Below are 18536 nucleotides of genomic sequence, written 5' to 3' on the forward strand. Positions count from 1 at the left end.
GGACCTCTAACCCACTTCTATCCATGTGCTTATCTACACATATACAAATGCTGAAGGAACTCAGCAGATCAGGCAGCATCTATGGAGGGGTGTAAACAGTCAACGTTTTTGGGCTGAGACACTTCTTCAGGACTGATGCTGCTTGACCTCCTGAGTTCCTCCAGAATTTTCTGTGTGTTACTCAAGATTTCCAGCATTTGCAGAATCTCTTGAGTTTATCAAATACTTACCTTGAAAGCTTTTAAATGTTGCCAATGTGCCTGCCTCAACCACTATTTCTGGCAGCTCATTCCAAATACAGACCACCCAGTGCATGAGAAAACTACCCTTGCTGAAGGACTCTTGACCTTGCAGTCTACCTTGTTATGATCTTGCAACTTATTGTCTCCCTGCACCAGACGTTCTCTGTAGCGGGTGCACTTTATTCTGCATTCTGTTATTGTTTTACCTTGATGAACTGTATAATGAATTGATCTGTGTGAACAGTATAAGAGAACTGTTTTTCACTACACCTCGTTACATGTGACAGTAATAAACCAAAACCAGTTCCAATCATTTTAAGTCTCTCACCCCTGAACTTAAACCTGTGCTCTCTTGAATTCAGCACCCCCTCCCTGGGAAAAATAAAGACTGTCTGTGCCCTCTTGATCTTATATACATACCGTCATCAGGCCATCCCTTGTCAAGCAGGACATTAACACCCACTTGGAGTGGGTGTTTGTTACTTGAAGGGGCGTAATTGTAGTGACCTATTTCAGTACTGTAAATTCTGCATGATGTTAGTATATAAAAATAAATAAAGCATCAAACCAGCACCCAAAACTTCCTGTGTTGGCAGTCTTAAAATAAAACATCCTTTCTGCATTTATGCAGAAGCATTAATCTCTTAGCATCTCAGTCACTGGTATAAACAACATCTTTCATCTCTAAAAGTTCATTAAGTTCTTTACTGGAATCCCTGTAGTTAAATATTTTTATTGACTAAATAAGTGGGATTAATTTTCAGAGCTGCCTATGGATCAAGTCGACATCATTTAAGTAAATGCTGCTAATGTTCAGGTGTACTAATGCTTGGTGAAATCTTTCGATTTCTCCTTGAGCAGCATAAAGCATGGAATGAGCATGGGCCTTGGTTCCAGGTTACCTGCCTCAGGACATACTGAACATTTGGCCTGTTTGATTTCATGGATTAGTATCTCTGTTAAAGTGGAGTGGAAGCCTTTGTTGGTCAGAGCTGACTGACCATGGATATTGCATCCTAGTTGCCTAGATACGCAAGCCTGGGCAGTACGATATGGACAGCAAGCTGTTGCCCATGTAGCAAGCTCCCCGTCTCCACACATCTGATGAACCGAAAGGAATGGCAGAGACCAATACAGTTTGATACCAGAAGCATCACTGGAGTTGCCAGTCAGCTTTGAACTCAATGTAGGAGTGCCTTTGGAACTCCAGCTCCAAATTATTCCCTCAGGGTCTACCCCGAAGCCTTCTTCATGAGTGGGTATAGCTGCGAGGCAGCGGAGATTTGAGATCAGAGTTTTCCTTCTCATAGATGAGATGCCAGCCACAGCTGGCAAGCCCCATATGCTTGAAGCGACTGGTTTTAAGGCACCAGTAACTCATCTTTGCCCCTTTTCCTGTCTGTAGAAATGGTTCCGCTAGGCTTAGCAGCTAACCCACATATGAAGGCCAGGAGCTGGACTTGGTTGTCCAAGGCTATCTGAGCTGCACGCCATTGGGAGCCCTTAATAGATAGTGGGAGCTTGTCCCCATTATCAACTCTGGCTATAACAACCTAAGTCCTACAAAGGGTGTTATGTATTCCCACACTAAACAGTCACTTCTGGACCTGCTGGATTAGAGTCCAGATTGTTGTTTTTATGTGTTTTTTTCCATGTGGTTTAACCTTTATGTTTGCTTATATGTATGTGTTTAAAATCACATGTTAGTCTGTAACTTCTAGCATCATGTAGTACATTTAGTTTTATATTTTAGTAGTTTCTATGTCTACAAACCAGAAGTATTAGTCAATCAGTACTTGTTCACAGGTTTCTTATCTCAACTGGCCCAAAAATGTTTGCAGTATAAAAGCAAACCATGTGTCATATTCCTTTGTTACAAACAAAGTTCAAATTTATTATCAAGCATGTATACCATCCACAACCTTCAGATTCATCTTGTTGCAGGCAGCCACAAAACAAAGAAACTCAGTAGAATTCACGAGAAGAGCACACACAACATAGACTGCCACATATCCAATGTGCAAAAGAAGACAAATCACACAAATAGTTAAAAAAAGTAAACAAATAACACATAGTGCAGGAACTGCAGAGTTCCCAGCTGTGAAGACAGTCAGCGCTGAGGCAGGGCAATAACTGCTCTCAAACCTGGTGGCATGGGACTCAAGACTGCTGCACTTCCATCCCAACAGTAGTAGTAAGAAGAGAGGTAGGCCAATCAAACGCAGGCAGACATCTCTGAACAAGTCTTTGTTTTCTGTTTTCAGTGTCGACAATTTAATCTTGCTCAACACTTTAATCAGCGGGGAGTAATGGAACCAAACATGGGTTTATCTTCCACTATCAGGCCTTGATGCAGTGTCCACCCCAGCGAAGGCTGTACTGGCACTCCCGAGAGATTAATTTTGCTAAATCCCCCAGGAAATTGCAAAAAACGGCAGTTTATTTAGTCAATTCAAAAGTATTTCCCTTAAACGGAAATTACAGGCTGCAGTCTGCAGCAATCACAGTTCAGAAGAAGTAAATCTATTAAAGTATCTAGTAATTATGTGAGTTACCTGCAAAGCGTTGCCATTGGTTGCCAGCACCAGTTTGCAGAGACAGTGCTGGTATGACCATTGCTGGGGGTGGCTGCCATGTCGAGGCACTATCCTGGATGGCAAACCTGTGCTCTGCTCCGTTACAGAATACAGAACGTATGCAGAACATATTTCAATAATTAGAAATGTTAAAACAAACTCAATTGTTCTTAAAACAAACCAGTAAACTGCCCTTCTGCCATGCAGTTCTTCTTCTCCATTCAGGTGAGTGAGCTCCAAATCAGGTACGAGGTTAAAACCTGTGCAGGACCAGCAGACAGATCTCTACATCTTTCAGTAGCTTTGCACTCTAGGATTAGATCCACAAGGATTTCAGAGTCCTGACACCGCCCAAAATCTGCTGGCAAGTTGTTCCCCAACAGATATTTGAGTCACGCTGATCTTCCTGCGAGTATAGAGATACCTTTGGTTGTAACTCCAAGAGATGGTGGAGCACTCCCATAAAGTTGTACACAAACAATTTTATGGGGCTTAAAGCTGCTCTTTGATTTGATGGGAGTGCACTCAATGAGTTGAAACTGACCTCTGACTGGACTGCTCTGTATGAAGTGCGTGATAGTGCATTGGTTCTACATTGAAAACAGTCAAACTTGGTGCACCAGCAGTGTGTCCATCCACTTTCTCTACTAAGAGAGTTTCTATGATATACACTCAGTGCCCACTGTATTGGGTACATTTGCTTATTAATGCAAATATCTAATCAGCTAAACATGTGGCAACAACTCAATGCGTAGAAGCATTGAGTCAAGAGGTTCAGTTGTTGTTCAGACCGAACATCAGAATGGGGAAGAAATGTGTTCTAAGTGACTTTGACCATGGAGTGAAAGTTGGTGCCAGACAGGGTAGTTTGAGTATTACAGAGACTGCTGATCTCCTGGGATTTTCACGCACAACAGTCTCTAGAGTTTACAGAGAAAGATGCAAAAATCAAAAAAAACGTTCAGTGAGCAGCAGTTCTGTAGGTGAAAACATCTTGTTAATGAAAGAGATTGGAGGAGAATGGCAAGACCGATTCAAGTTGACAGTAATTCAAATAATCACACATTATAACAGTGGTGTGTGGAAGAGCATCGATGAACACACAATTTGGTCCTTGAAGTGAATGGGATATAGCAGTAGAAGACAATGAGCATACACTCGGTGGCCACTTTCTTAGGTATAGGAGATTGCTAATAAAGTGGCCACTGAATTTACAGTGGCTACTACAAGGGGAGAGAACATGAGGCATATTGGCACACCAGGGGAAACTTTACAGAAATGGTAAAGATGTTTCACCAATAATTTAATGACTGAGATGTTGAGTAGATGGGTGGTCCTTTCTCACATAGCAAGGAACTCCATCACTGTGGCAATGCACCAAAACCATGGTTGCTGAGCAACTGAATAAAAGTTAAGAAATGGAGTGAAAGAAAATAAGAAGCATGGGAAAGAAAGAAAAATATTATATATTTTTATTTAGGGTTAAAAATTCTGCGCAATGAGCCCGAACCACCCAATTACACCCCTGTGACAAATTAACCTACTAACACATATGTCTTTTGAATGTGGAAGGAAACCCACATGGTCACGGGAAGAACGTATAATCTCGTTATGGATAGTGGAAGAATTGAACCTGGGTAGCTGGTACTATAATACAGTGCCACACTAACCACTATAGTACCATGCACTCACATAATTCCAGTAGAACAACAAGCATACGAAATGATGACATATGTTTAATATTCACAGTAATTAGTTGGGATCAATACACACAATATGCTGGAGGAGCTCAGCAGGTCAGGCAGCATCTACAGATAGGAATATGTAGTCGATGTTTCGGGCCAAGACCCTTCATCAGGATTGGCAATACCTCTCGTTTCTGTACTAGCATCTGCAGCATGTCTTGTGCCTGTAATTAATTGGTAAATAGATTAGCTTGGCAATTAATTTTGAACAATAAATTGATGAGCTTTCTTGTCGTAATTTGAGTAACAGTCTAATTCATCTTTGGTTTTCGCTAATTCTTTTTTATTCCAGTTTTGGAGGCTGTGCAGGCATCTGAAAAAGTTGAGTTTCAACTTTCAAGTTCACCATCTGCAAACTCATGGAATGCTGCCCTCAAAAACAATTTTGGAAATCAGCTGACCTTGTCCATGTGTTCACCGCCCAACAGTAAGGTCGGACGCTTCTCCTTGAAGATGGTGTGCACAACACAGGGTCATTCCAGTCAGTTTCAACTGGGAGAATTCATCCTCCTCTTCAACCCCTGGTGCTCAGGTACAAACATGGCTGAAATGTATCAAAACGATAATCCGAAAGATCAAGCAACCTGAAACACTTGTACTCTCAGTCAAGGTACAGGTATTGAGTGTAGGATAAAGTGAACATAGTGTTGTCGAGTTGAGCGAGTCCCATCTGCTTTCATTTGGCCCGTAGCCCTCTAAACCTCTGCTGTCCATGTACTATCTGGACAGCGTTTTGAAGTTGCCTGGCAGTTCCTTCGGGATACGCACCATCCTTTGTATGAAGAAGCTGCCCTTGTTCTGTTCCTTCCTCCTTCCTTCAACAGTGGAGCTATGTCAGTACCTTCCAAAGGTATCAGTCACATAACATGGAAACAGGCCCATCTATCCATCTTGTCCATGCTGACTGAGTAGCCTAGTGAGCCCAGTCTTATCTGTCCCGATGTCCCATTTAAATATCTCACCTCAGATTTTAAACGTATGTCCCCTTGTTTTTAGCACCACCTCCCTGGGAAAAAAGGGCTCTGTGCTTTCACCCTATCTATACCTTTTTCAATCTCCTGCACTCAAGGGTATAGGGTTCCAGTCCACACGACCTCTCCTTGTAATTCAGGTCTCCCAGTCCAGTCAACATCCTGGTAAATATTTTCTGCACTCTTTCTAGTTCACTAATATTTTTCTTATAACAGGGTGACCAAACCTACACATAATACTCCAGGTGTGGACCCAGCAACATCTTTTATAACTGCAAGATAACTTTACAAAGCAAATGCTCAGTGCTCTGACTGATGAAGATCAGCGTGCTAAATGCTTTCTTCACCTCCCTGTCGACCTGTGATGCCACCTACAGTGATCTATGCACTTGCACTACCAAGTCCCTCTGTTTACAGAGAATGGTGCAAGGTTCAAAAACCATCCAGTGAGTGGCAGTTCTATGGGCAAAAATGCCTTGTTAATGAGAGAGGACAGAGGAGAATGGCCAGACTGGTTTATGCTGACAGGAAGGTGACAGTAACTCAATTAACCGCGCATTACATCAGTAGTGTGCAGAAGAGCATGAAGTGGATGGGCTTCAGCAGCAGAAGACCACGAACATACACTCTGTAGTCATTTTATTGGGAACAGGAATACATAATAAAGTGGCCACTGAGTGTATGCAGACGCAAGCACACCCACACCCACAAGCACACACTTGCAAATGCAGATGCACACAAATAACACACATACAAACATACACATACACATATATCGGCACACATGCAGTTGTGCACAAACAACACATGCACACACACAAACACAGAAACACACAAATACACCTTCCCTCATGATTTTCTTGATCATTCTACAGTTGAAAAGAGTAAAGATTTATGTACTCAATAGCTTTATAACAGAAGCTCTCTTATTGACATTAAGGGAAAAGTTGTTGCACTATGCTCTCTAACTCCTTCCTGTACTCTGACACATCATTATTTGAGATACAGCCCACTGCTGTGGTAGTAGCTGCAAACTTGCAGATGGAGTTAGATCCAAATCTGACCATGCAGTCGTGAGTTTATACGGAGTAAAGTAGGGGGCCGAGACTGAGGTTCAACCTTCAGTATTAAACAACCATGTTACACAGGCATAGGTGGAAGGAGGTGTGTGGACATACTGTATGTGTTAAGTGGTTAATCCCTCTGGTTCTGTTCATATTGCAGATGACTCTGTCTTCCAGCCTTCTGAGGATCAGCGCAGGGAATATGTGCTGAATGATCAGGGGGTGATATTTATCGGATCACATAAGAACATTGACTGGAGAGCCTGGAATTTTGGGCAGGTAATGGAGGCTTTACCAGTATGAGTGGCGGGTGCTGAGTGAAGAAGCAGAAGGAGGGGTTGCACTGACACAGTGTGCGGACACAAATGCATGTGAATACACACACACACACACACACACACACACACACACACACACACACAGTCACGTGCACATATATGTTCACATGCATATGAACAGGCACAATTATACCTCTTCCCATCAACCATTCAGTTGTTGAACCAACCAACACAATCCTAATCACCACTTATCAACACTGTGACTGTTTCGATCACTTTGCACTAAAATGCCCTTTTTTTGTTCTGATTGTGTTCTTTCTTATAAAATCTGTGTATAATTTATGTTTAATTGATGTTTTTCTAGTGAAAGCTGGTTTTCTGATACTATGTGACTGTGATGCTGCTGCAGGTATATCTTTCACTGTACCTGTCTACACAGGTACTTGTGCAGATGGCAATAAAACCAACTTTGACTTTGACACACACACAAACATAAACACATTGATACATAGACACATACACACTACTAAATACATGCACACAGATACATACATACACATGCACATTCACATGCAGATGCAGATGCAGATGCACATAAAAACGGATGCATGCATGCACACATACATAGATGTGCCTGTTATAATAATTCATCACTTCACACTTTGAATTATTTCTTACTTATATGTGATTTTTTTCATCATTATACCATTGAAAAGACAAAAGATTTATGTTAAAAGTTTATATGCTCAATATCAAGAAAAGATTTACCATTAAAAAGGAACAGCTTGCAGAAAAACATGGAATATACTGAGGGTGTAAGTTTTGGACAATGGCATGAAAACCATAGATAAAGAAGGAAGATGGTTGATGTGTACATTGTGCAATAAGACAGGTTATTAATTTTGGAAGAAATATAGAGAGGAACAGTAATAAATCTGACATTCCAATGGATGTTGATGTATTGATTCATCAGAAGTAGAAAGGCAATGGACAACTATGGCAGGCAATTAAGAACACAAATGGAAATTGAACTTTCACTGGAAAAGAGATGAAGGATAGAATTAATAAAAGTAACTGAAATATAGTATTTAGATTAGACCATTTCTGTGGTACTTTGTGTAGGTTTGGTCTGGGGTACATGTCTTGAGGTTCATAAAGTGTAGGCTCTCCAGGTAAGCATCTTGATAAGGGGTGATGTCTTTTCAACAAGTTTAGGATAGGAGGTGATCGTATTGAGTCTCCAAGAGAAATTGATGCAGTAACTGTTGTGAGGCTGTATCCTCTCATGTAATGATTTAGAACAGGCTTTATAGTCATAGTCATACTTTATTGATCCCAGGGGAAATTGGTTTTCGTTACAGTTGCATCTTAAATAATTAAATAGTAATAAAACCATAAATAATTAAATAGTAATATGTAAATTATGCCAGGAAATAAGCCCAGGACCAGCCTATTGGCTCAGGGTGTCTGACCCTCCAAGGGAGGAGTTGTAAAGTTTGATGGCCACAGGCAGGAATGACTTCCTATGATGCTCTGTGTTGCATCTCAGTGGAATGAGTCTCTGGCTGAACGTACTCCTGTGCCCAACCAGTACATTATGTAGTGGATGGGAGACATTGTCCAAGATGGCATGCAATTTGGACAGCATCAAAAATCAAAAAGCTGGAAAAAGTACTGCAGATGCTGGAAATCTGAAATAAAAATAGAAAATGGAGGCATTACTATTTATATTTCTAGGTTTTCAACATCTGAAAAGAGAATAAATAAAAATATTCGGAATACTCAGCAGGCTGGACAGGGTCTGTGTTGACAGAAACAATTCAGGTCATCATCCTTCATCAGAGCGAAGAGAGGAAAGACCCAAAGTTTAAAGTACAAAGAAGAGGGGGAGCTGTGAAGAAAACAGAGGGAGGGTGCGGATGAGATGGTGAATTAGAATCTGAAAATGCCTGCCTAAAAATAATGTTGGGGCCATCCAAGAGACAATGATGAATTCTTGTAGAACCTCCTGTAGCTTTCCTGTTTCCTCAATACAACCTGCCCCTCCACCAATCTTCATATTATCTGCAAATGTTGCAACAAAGCCATCTATTCCAACATCTAAATCATGGATATACAACATAAAAAGTAACCATCCCAACATCAAACCCTGTGGAGCACCACTATTCAATAGCAGAATAGGATCCTTTTATTCCCACTCGCTGCCTCCTGCCAATTAGCCAATACTCTAAACATGCTTGTAACTTTCTTGTAATGCCATGGGCTCTTAACTTGATAAGCAGCCTCCTGTATGGTACCTTGTCAAAGGCCTTCTGAAAATCCATTGCATCGACTTTATCTATGCTGCTTGTAATCTCCTCGAAGAATTCCAACAGGTTCACCAGGCAAGATTTTCCCTTAAGGAAGCCATGCTGACTTTGTTACTCTTTTTGATTCTGCATCCCGAATGCACTGATACTAATCCTACATGCTATCTTTTTTTTTCATCCATATAGTATCCATTTTACCATTTGGTCTTTTGGTCTAACTTATGTCAGATTCAGCAGCCTATAATTTCCTGGTTTATAATTAGAGCCTTTCTTAAACAGTGGAACAGCATTGGCTATCTTCCAATCCTCACCTATCACCAAGGATTTTAATTATCTCTGCCAGGGCCCCTGCAGTTGCCTTCTACAGGGTTTGAGAGAACACCCGTCAGGCCCTTGGGATTTATCCACACTAATTTGCCAAAAGACAGCAAACACCTACTCTTTTGTAATCTGTACCAAGATCTTGCTGCTGCTTTGCCACACTTCCATAGTCTGTCTCTGTGTCTGTTTCCAGAGTAAATACAGATGCAAAATATCAATTTATACTCTCCCCCATCTTTTTTCGCTCCACACATGGATTACCATTCTGATCTTCCAGAGGACCAATCTTATCCCTTGCAACCAAAGTTCAAATACAAACTACATTTATTGCCAAAGTATGTATGCGTTATACAGACTTAAGATTTTTCTCCTTACAGGCCACCACAAAACAAAAAAAAAAAAGAAGCATTTTAAAAAAGACCATCAAACACCCAATGCACAGAATGAGAAAAAATCTTTACCTTTTATTCTGACAGGCACATACAAGCTTTGTACTCTCAAAATTTCACTTGTGAAAGCTTCCAGTTATGAAGTAAACCTTTGCCAGAAAACAACCTGTCCCAGTCCATACTTGCCAGATCCTCTCTGATATCATCAAAATTAGACTTTCTCCAATTTACAATCTCAACCTGTTCCAGACCTAACCTTTTTCTATATTTACATTGATAATAATGAAAAGTGTTCTCCTACACAAACTTCTTCCGCCTGCACTGTGGTACTGGACCTTGCCTAATAGCAAGTCCAGTATCGCACACTCTCTTATTGGGACTTCTTTGTACTGATTAAGGAGACTTTCCTGAACACATTTGACAAACCCTATCCCATCTTTTCCTTTTGCAGAATGGGATTTCCAGCCAATAGATAAAATCACCTACTATCACACCTTTATGTTTCTTGTAATATTCTGCGATCTCTCTCCGAATTTGTTCCTCTAGATCCTGTGGACTGCTGGGTGGTCAATAATATAGTCCTATTAACATGGTCATACCTTTCATATTCCTCAATTCCACCCATAATGCCTCACTAGATGAGTTCTTCAGTCTGTCCTGACAGAGCATTGCTGTGAATTTTCCCTCATTAGTAATGCCACCCCTCCCCCTTTAATCCCTCCTGCTCTGTCGCATCTAAATCAACAGAACACCAAAATATTGTGCTGTCAGTCCTGCCTCTCCTGCAATCAAATCTCACTAATGGCGACAATATTATAATTCAAAATGTTAATCCATGCCCTGAGCTCATCTGCCTCTTCTACAATACTTTTTGCATAGAAAGATACACAGCTGAGGACATTAGTCGCACCATGCTCAATCTTTTAATTCCAAACTTTATTTGAGAGGTTAACAACATCTGTTTTCCCAACTTACAACTATCTGTTCTGGCACTCTGGTTACCATCTCCCTGCAACTCTAGTTTAAATTCCCCTGTACAGCGCTAGCAAACCTTTCTGCTAGAATATTAGTCCCCCTCCAGTTCAGGTGCAAACCATCCCTTCTGTACAGGTCCTATATTCCCTATAAGAAGAGCCCAATAGTCCAAAAATCTGACACACTCCTTCCTACATCAACTCCTCAGCCACATGTTAAACTGTATGATCTTCCTATTTCTAGCCTTCCTAGCACATGGCAAGGGTAGCATTTCTGTGATCACAACTCTGGAGGTCCTGCCCTTTAACCTAGCACCTAACTCCCTGAACTCACTTTGGCAAACCTCGTCACTCATCCTACCCATGCTCACCCTCCCACTTAAGAATACTGTGGACTCGACCGAGATGTCCTGGACCCTGGCACCCAGGAGGCAACATCCCATCAGGAAATCTTGTTCTTGTCCACAGAGCCTCCTTTCTGTTCCCCTAAATAATGATTTGCCTGTTACCACTTCTTGCCTCTTCTCCCTCCTTCCCTTCTGAGTCACAGAGACAGACTCTATGCCAAAAAGCTGACTGCTGCAAATTTCTTCTGCTGTCATCCTCCCCAACAGTATCCAAAGTAGTAAACCTATTGTTGAGGGAGATGGCCACAATGTTATTCTACGTTAGCTGTTTAATACTTTTCCCTTTCCTGACTGCCACCCAGTTTTCTGTGTCCTGCACCTTGTGTGTAACTACCTCTCTGTATGTCCTGAATGATCCAGAGTTCATCCAGTTCCAGCTCCAACTCTGTAATGCAGATTATTAGAAGCTGCAGCTGGATGCACTTTTCTCAGTTGTAGTCATCAGTGACATTAGCAGTCTCTCTGCCTTTCCACATCTTACAAGAGGAGTATTCAACTATCCCATCTGGCATCCCTGCTGTTCTAACTGTGCAAATATAAAGAAGGAAGCAATAAATAAACTGGAAAATAAAATCTTCCTCCAGCTTTTTCACCTTCTCTCATTCGTCTCTCCTTGATGATGCCTTGAAGAGCTAAAGTCTCAAAATTTGCTCTCCAACATTGTCCACTCCAAAAAAGCACTCTGCTTGCTATTTTAGTTTGTTCTTGTCAACCAATTCTGATCATTGATTGGCCGTTGTGCAACGCACCAAACTGCCACGAATCAATGCCTATGTACTCAATCAATGAACCTGACTGAGCTACTGTACAGCTTCTTACACTTCGCATTGCTAATTGCCTGATGCACAAAACACCAAATGGCTTTCTTAAATGAATCAGTTATGTACATGGATGGAACTAGCTCGCTGAGCAACACAGTCAGTACAGATGAGTTAGACTGAAGAATCTGTTTCCATGCTGTACTCTGTATTAGAAGATATCAAACATAACTCCACTGCTGACGAAATCCCCAAGACATTCTACAAGTACATGAAGAGCAAGAGGATGAGCCGTGTGAGAATAGGACCAATCAGGAGTGAGAGTGGAATCATGTGCATGCAGCTGGAGGAGGTAGCAGGGGTACTTCATAAATACCTAGCTTTAGTATTCACCAGTGAAAAGGACCTTGGCAACTGTGGAGATGACTTACAGTGGACTGAAATGCTTGAGCATATATATGTTATGAAAGAGGATGTGATGGAGCTTTTGAAAGATATTAAGTTAGATAAGTTGTGGGATATACCCCAGGCTACGGTGGGAAGTGAGGGAGGAGAATACTGAGCTTCTGGTAATGATCTTTGCATCATCAATAGGGATGGGACAAGTATCAGCGGATTGAAACACTGCAAATGTTGTTCCCTTGTTCAAGAAAAGGAGTAGAGGTAACCCAGGAAATGATAGACCAATGAGTCTGACTTCAGTGGTGGGCAAGTTATTGGAGAAGATCCCGAGAGGCAGGATTTATGAGCATTTGGAGAGACATAATCTGATTAAGTATAGTCAGCATGGCTTTGTCAAGTGCAAGTCATGCCTTACGAGCCTGAATGAATTCTTTGAGGATGTAACAAAACACATTAATGAAGATAGAGCAGTTGATGTTATGTATATGGATTATAGACAATAGCTAATAGGTGCAGGAGTAGGCCATTCGACCCTTTGAGCCAGCACCGCCATTCACTGTGATCATGGCTGATCATCCATAACCAGTATCCAGTTCCTGCCTTATCTCCATAACCTTTGATTCCACTATCTTAAAGAGCTCTATCCATCTCTTTCTTGAAAGCATCCAGAGACTTGGCCTCCACAGCCTTCTGGGGCAGAGCATTGCATATACCAACCACTCTCTGGGTGAAAAAGTTTTTCCTCAACTCCGTTCTAAATAGCCTACCCCTTATTCTTAAACTGTGGCCTCTGGTTCTGGACTCACCCATCAGCGGGAACATACTTCCTGCCTCCAGTGTGTCCAATCTCTTAATAATCTTATCGGTTTCAATAAAATCCCCTCTCAGCCTTCTAAATTCCAGAGTATACAAGCCCAGTCGCTCCAATCTTTCGACATATGACAGTCCCACCATCCCGGGAATTAACCTTGTGAACCTATGCTGCACTCCCTCAATAGCAAGAATGTCTTTCCTCAAATTTGGAGACCAAAACTGCACACAGTACTCCAGGTGTGGTCTCACCAGGGCCCTGTACAGCTGCAGAAGGATCTCTTTGTTCTTATACTCAATTCCCCTTGTTATGAAGGCCAGCATGCCATTAGATTTCTTTACAGCCTGCTGTACTTGCATGCTTGTTTTCAGTGACTGATGTACAAGAACACCTAGATCTCGTTGTGCTTCCCCTTTTCCTAACTTGACTCCATTTAGATAATAATCTGCCTTCCTGTTCTTACCACCAAAGTGGATAACCTCACATTTATCCACATTAAACTGCATCTGCCATGTATCTGCCCACTCACCCAACCTGTCCCAGCCTCATTTCAATAAGGCATTTGATAAGGTTCCCCATGCAAGGGTCATTCAGAAAGTAAGAAGACATGGGATCCAAGGAGACCTTGCTTTGTGGATCCAGAATTGTCTTGCCCACAGAAGGCAAAGGGTGGTTATATTTGGTTTGTATTCTGCATGGAGGTCAGTGACCAGTGGTGTTCCACAGGGAACTATTCTGGGACCCCTCCTCTTTGTGATTTTTATAAATGTCCTGGATGAGGAAGTAGAAGAGTGGGTTAGTAAGTTTGCTGATAACACAACAGTTGGGGATGTTGTGGCTAGTCTAGAAGGTTGTCAGAGGTTACAGCGGGACATCGATAGGATGCAGAACTGGTCTGAGAAGTGGCGGATGGAGTTCAACTGAGATAAGTGTGAAGTGGTTCATTTCGCTAGGTCCAATTTGAAGACAGAATATAATATTAATGGTCAGATTCTTGGCAGTGTGGAGGATCAGTGAGATCTTGGGGTCTATGTCCATAGAACACTCAAAGCTGCTGCACAGGTTGACAGTGTTGTTAAGAAGGTGTATTCTGTGATGGCCTTCATCAACCGTGGGATTGAGTTTGAGAGCCATGAGGTAATGTTAAAGTTATATAAGACCTTAGTTAGACCAGACTTGGAGTACTGTGTTCAGTTCTGGTCACCTCACTACAGGAATGATGTGGATACTATAGACAGAGCGCAGGGGAAATTTACAAGGATGCTGCCTGGATTAGAGAGCATACCTTATGAGAATAGGTTGAGTGAACTTGGCCTTTTCTCCTTGGAACAACAGAGGATGAGAGGTGACCTGATTGAGGTGTATAAGATGATGAGTGATATTGATTGTGTGGATAGCCAGAGAATTTTTCCCAGAGCTGAACTGGCTAATATGAGAGGGAACAGTTTTAAGGTGCATGGAAGTAGATACAAGGGGAATGTCAGTGGTAAGTTTTTCACACAGAGATTAGTGGGTGCATGGAATGCACTGCCAGTGATGGTGGTAGAGGCTGATACAATCGGACATTTTATGAAACTTTTAGATAGGTACATGGAGCTTAGAAAATTAGAGAGCTATGCATTGGGAAATTCTAGCAGTTTCTAGAGTAGGTTACGTGGTCGGCACAACATTGTGGGCCGAATGGGCTGTATTGTGCTGCAGATTTCTATGTTCTATGTGAAAGGGTAGGAGTACAATAGCCTGACAACAATAAGAGAGAAAGGACTGGAATCTATTTTTCAAGGACTTTGAAAATAATTCAAGAAATGTGGGGAAACAATGTCCATTTATAAAAGTTTTCTGAACACACACAAATCTGTGTGAAGTTCTTTAAGGGAATAATTAGCAGATGAAAGTAAACTATCAGGAGTTGTCTATTCAAAGTTTCAGATGGCCTTCTGCAAAATATCATCCAAAGACACATTAAACAAGCAAAGTGCATGGTAGAAGGCATGACAGACTGTGGAATGAGGATTAGATACCACGCAGAATATCAGGAATAAGAATACATGGGAATAGCACAATGGACATCAGTGACCAGGGGTCTGCTGAGATCAATGTGGGACTCTCCAGCTCTGACCAGTGAAGTATGCTGGAAATGAGTGCAGGGGCTAGTGGGGTCTGCTGGGATCAGCACTGCGATCCCCAGCTGTGACCAGTAGGGTCTGCTGATAATCAGTGTAGAGGGCCAGTAGGTTTTACAGGGTTGAATGCCAGGGTCCCAGTAGGATCTGTTGGGAATCAGTTCAGGAAGCCAGTGTGGTCTGCTGGGAATCAGTGAAGGGGGCCTGTGGGATCACTGAGTCCCCAGGTGTGAAGAGTAAGGTCTGTTGGAATCAGGCCTGGGGCCCAACTGTTCAAAATCTCTATCCATGTTTTGGTTGAGAGGATCAACCAAAATATATTTCAGCATGCTGTTGGCGCAAAGCTGAGCAACAACATGGCACTGAGCAGAATGCAGAAGAGCCTCAGTGGGATATATTTTTGCAAATAAGTGGATAAGGATATGGCATATGAGCAAAGATTGAGGCCGTTCTGTATGGAATTCACTCCCCAACATTGGTGTGGAGTCTCAGTCAAGAATATGAACCATACTTTTATTGGAAGATAGGTCAGATTCATCAGCCAGACTTCATCATGTAAAGTTATTGAATTTTACTTTCAGTTTGAAGATCGTATTTTGGATAGTTGCCTGAAAGTCTTGGACAACAGCAAAAACTGCCTGGAAAATCCAAAGGAAGACTGCTCCAAACGAGGTGATCCCACTTACGTCAGTAGGATCGTGTCTGCGATGGTAAGCACCAGTAACTCACCTCTACCTTTTCTGTTGGTAACTTAAACTCCAAAGGCAAGAGACCAAGAGTCTGCCACAGATGTCCTCAAATGAACTTGGGAATTCATTACTTAAAGTCCATCTTCTTGGTAAAACAGTCAGCGTAATCAAAGGCCCCGCTGACCATGGACGTTCTCTCTTGTCCCCTCGCGCATTGGGTAGAAGATACAACAGCATGAACCAGAAGTTCAAGGGCAGCTTCTATCCCACTATTATAAGTTGAGTGGCTCCCCAGTACAAGAAGATGGACTTTCAAGTTAATTTGAACTTTGAACTTTGGAAGGACTTTGAACATTGTTGTATGACTCTGGTCATATGTTTAAACTACCACTGCAATAATTAAATTTACGAGAAGGACTATTATGAAAAGATTATTACCAGTTGTCATGTGTACCAAAGTACAGCAAAAAGACTCACAGTGGGTCTATTATTCCCAAGCTAGTCAGATTTCAGGATAAAATGGGGGAGAGAAAGAGTAACAGTTGACGAGATTGGTTATGGAAACCAACTAAGCAACTGGTTAGCTAGAAAGACATCAGTGCATGGAGCTGAGAGTTGGAGGGAGTTAATTTATTCCTCCCCACACTCAGTAGGTGGGAATCTCCTATGATTTTGTTGGGCTCCATTACCAACATAAGCAGCAACACTTGATTGTTTTAAGGCTGTTTTTTATACTTTCTGGATATCTGTGGCAGCTGCTCCATCCTTAGCCTCAAGAAACTGCAGACTTATGGACGCAACTAAGCACATCATGGACTCTCAATATACTTCTCATTGCCTTCATAAAACTACCAGAGGCAGGGAAGAAGCGGTTGCCCAGCCTAACAGTCCTTGTTTTTCTACTGCTGTACTTTTGACTGACAGCAGAAGGGCAAAGAGATTGTAGGGTAGATGAGAGGGGGTCTGCATACACAGCACTTTATATGTATCCTGGATGGAGGGTGGGGGAGAGAGACCCTGATGATTCACTCAGTGGTCCCCACAATATGTTACAGGGCCCTGCAGTCGGATGCCTTGCAGTGACAGAGCTGGTCAGCATACTCTTGATGACATTCTGGTAGAATGTGGTCAGAATGGTGGTGGGGAGCCTTGCTCACCTCAGCCATCTCAGGAAGTGAAAGCACTGCTGTGCTTTCTTAACTAAAGAGGTGGCATTGAGGATATAGGTGAGATCATCCGTGATGTGCATTCCAAGAAATGTGGTGCTGCTGATTTTCTCCTGAGGGGAGCCATTGATATGCAATAGGGAGTGATCTTCAAGTCCACAATCATCTCTTTAGTCCTGTTCATGTTGAGACTCATTTTGTTGCATTCATAACCTTTTTTTAGTTAGAAAAATGAATGAATGTGGTTCATGATAAATGCAAATATTTAAAAATATATTAAACCAAAATAACCCATGCACCTGTTTCCTCAGAAACCTCACCCAGAATGTGCAGGAAGGAGTCAGTCAGTCAGTCAGTGGGTGCTGTCCCGAATCCAGGGTTGGCAGCTATGCACCTCCATCTTCTTCAATCTTGCGACAGCACCGAGTACAGCCTCTCCTCCAGCTTGTTCTTGCTGGCCGCCTTGGCACCGCCCACCGCCGCCCCCGCTGAACTCGAGCCCGAGGCCGTGTCGGCCTCCAGCTGCAGCTGCTTCTTCGAGCTCGGCCCTTTCTTAGGCGGAGGCCTTGGGCAGGTCCAGGCACACGGTGCAGCGCCCAAGTTCATCATGTCTCTTCTAACTAGGTGCATAGCTTACGATTCGTAGATACGTGGTGAGGCTTTAATCTCTTCCACGGAAGATGGCCATTGGCTCAGAAGGAGCTCACCACACTTTGTCAGGTCTTGTCACACCCTCCTGACCAGACTAAGTCCGGTGGGGCAGCCGGCCAAGTCGCCGACCACTCGACCACAGCCCCCGGCCGAGCGCTGGGCGCCCACCCTCCGCCAAATCTCTCTGAGCGACCAGCGCCTAACCGAAAACCATGGTCGAGCAGCCGGCGACCAAACCGGAAGGAGTAAAGTGGTAAATAAGATGAAACATGGTTGTATATTTACGTATTCAGTGCTTGAGTATATGACAGCACCAGAATTCCCCGCTTCTCTCTTTCCCTATTTCACCACATCAGAAATTTGAAAAAAGAAGAATTGTGGCACAGCAAAGAATGGAAGCATGTTTAGAGATTGTTCAAATGTTTTCCTGGGTCCTGAATGTTGCTACTGAGACTGGTCCATTTTTACAGTGGAAGGTAGAAGGTAGTTAAGGATGTACAAGAAATAACACCATTGTAGCTGGCTGGGCATTGTGCCAACTGTGTGTGTGTGTGGAGAGGAGCTTTTCAAGCAAGTTAGCAAACCACAGCTTCTGTGAGATTAATTTCCCAGTATTTCCTCATTGATGACAAAGGTTTCAAGCTCCCTACTGAGTCCTGG

At 42.5% G+C, this 18536-nt stretch overlaps 1 protein-coding gene across 1 annotated transcript in view; it reads left to right on the forward strand.

Annotated features, from left to right (window-relative positions):
* LOC134342865 (protein-glutamine gamma-glutamyltransferase 2-like) overlaps positions 1-18536 on the forward strand; it is a 61080-nt gene that overhangs the window by 15643 nt on the left and 26901 nt on the right. Inside the window, exons 3-5 of the mRNA XM_063041523.1 lie at positions 4856-5095; positions 6759-6877; positions 15952-16080. Coding sequence (XP_062897593.1) covers positions 4856-5095; positions 6759-6877; positions 15952-16080 — 488 coding nt within the window. The remainder of the gene's footprint in view (positions 1-4855; positions 5096-6758; positions 6878-15951; positions 16081-18536) is intronic.

Source organism: Mobula hypostoma, chromosome 2 (assembly GCF_963921235.1).
Source record: "Mobula hypostoma chromosome 2, sMobHyp1.1, whole genome shotgun sequence".
Lineage (NCBI taxonomy): Eukaryota > Metazoa > Chordata > Chondrichthyes > Myliobatiformes > Myliobatidae > Mobula > Mobula hypostoma.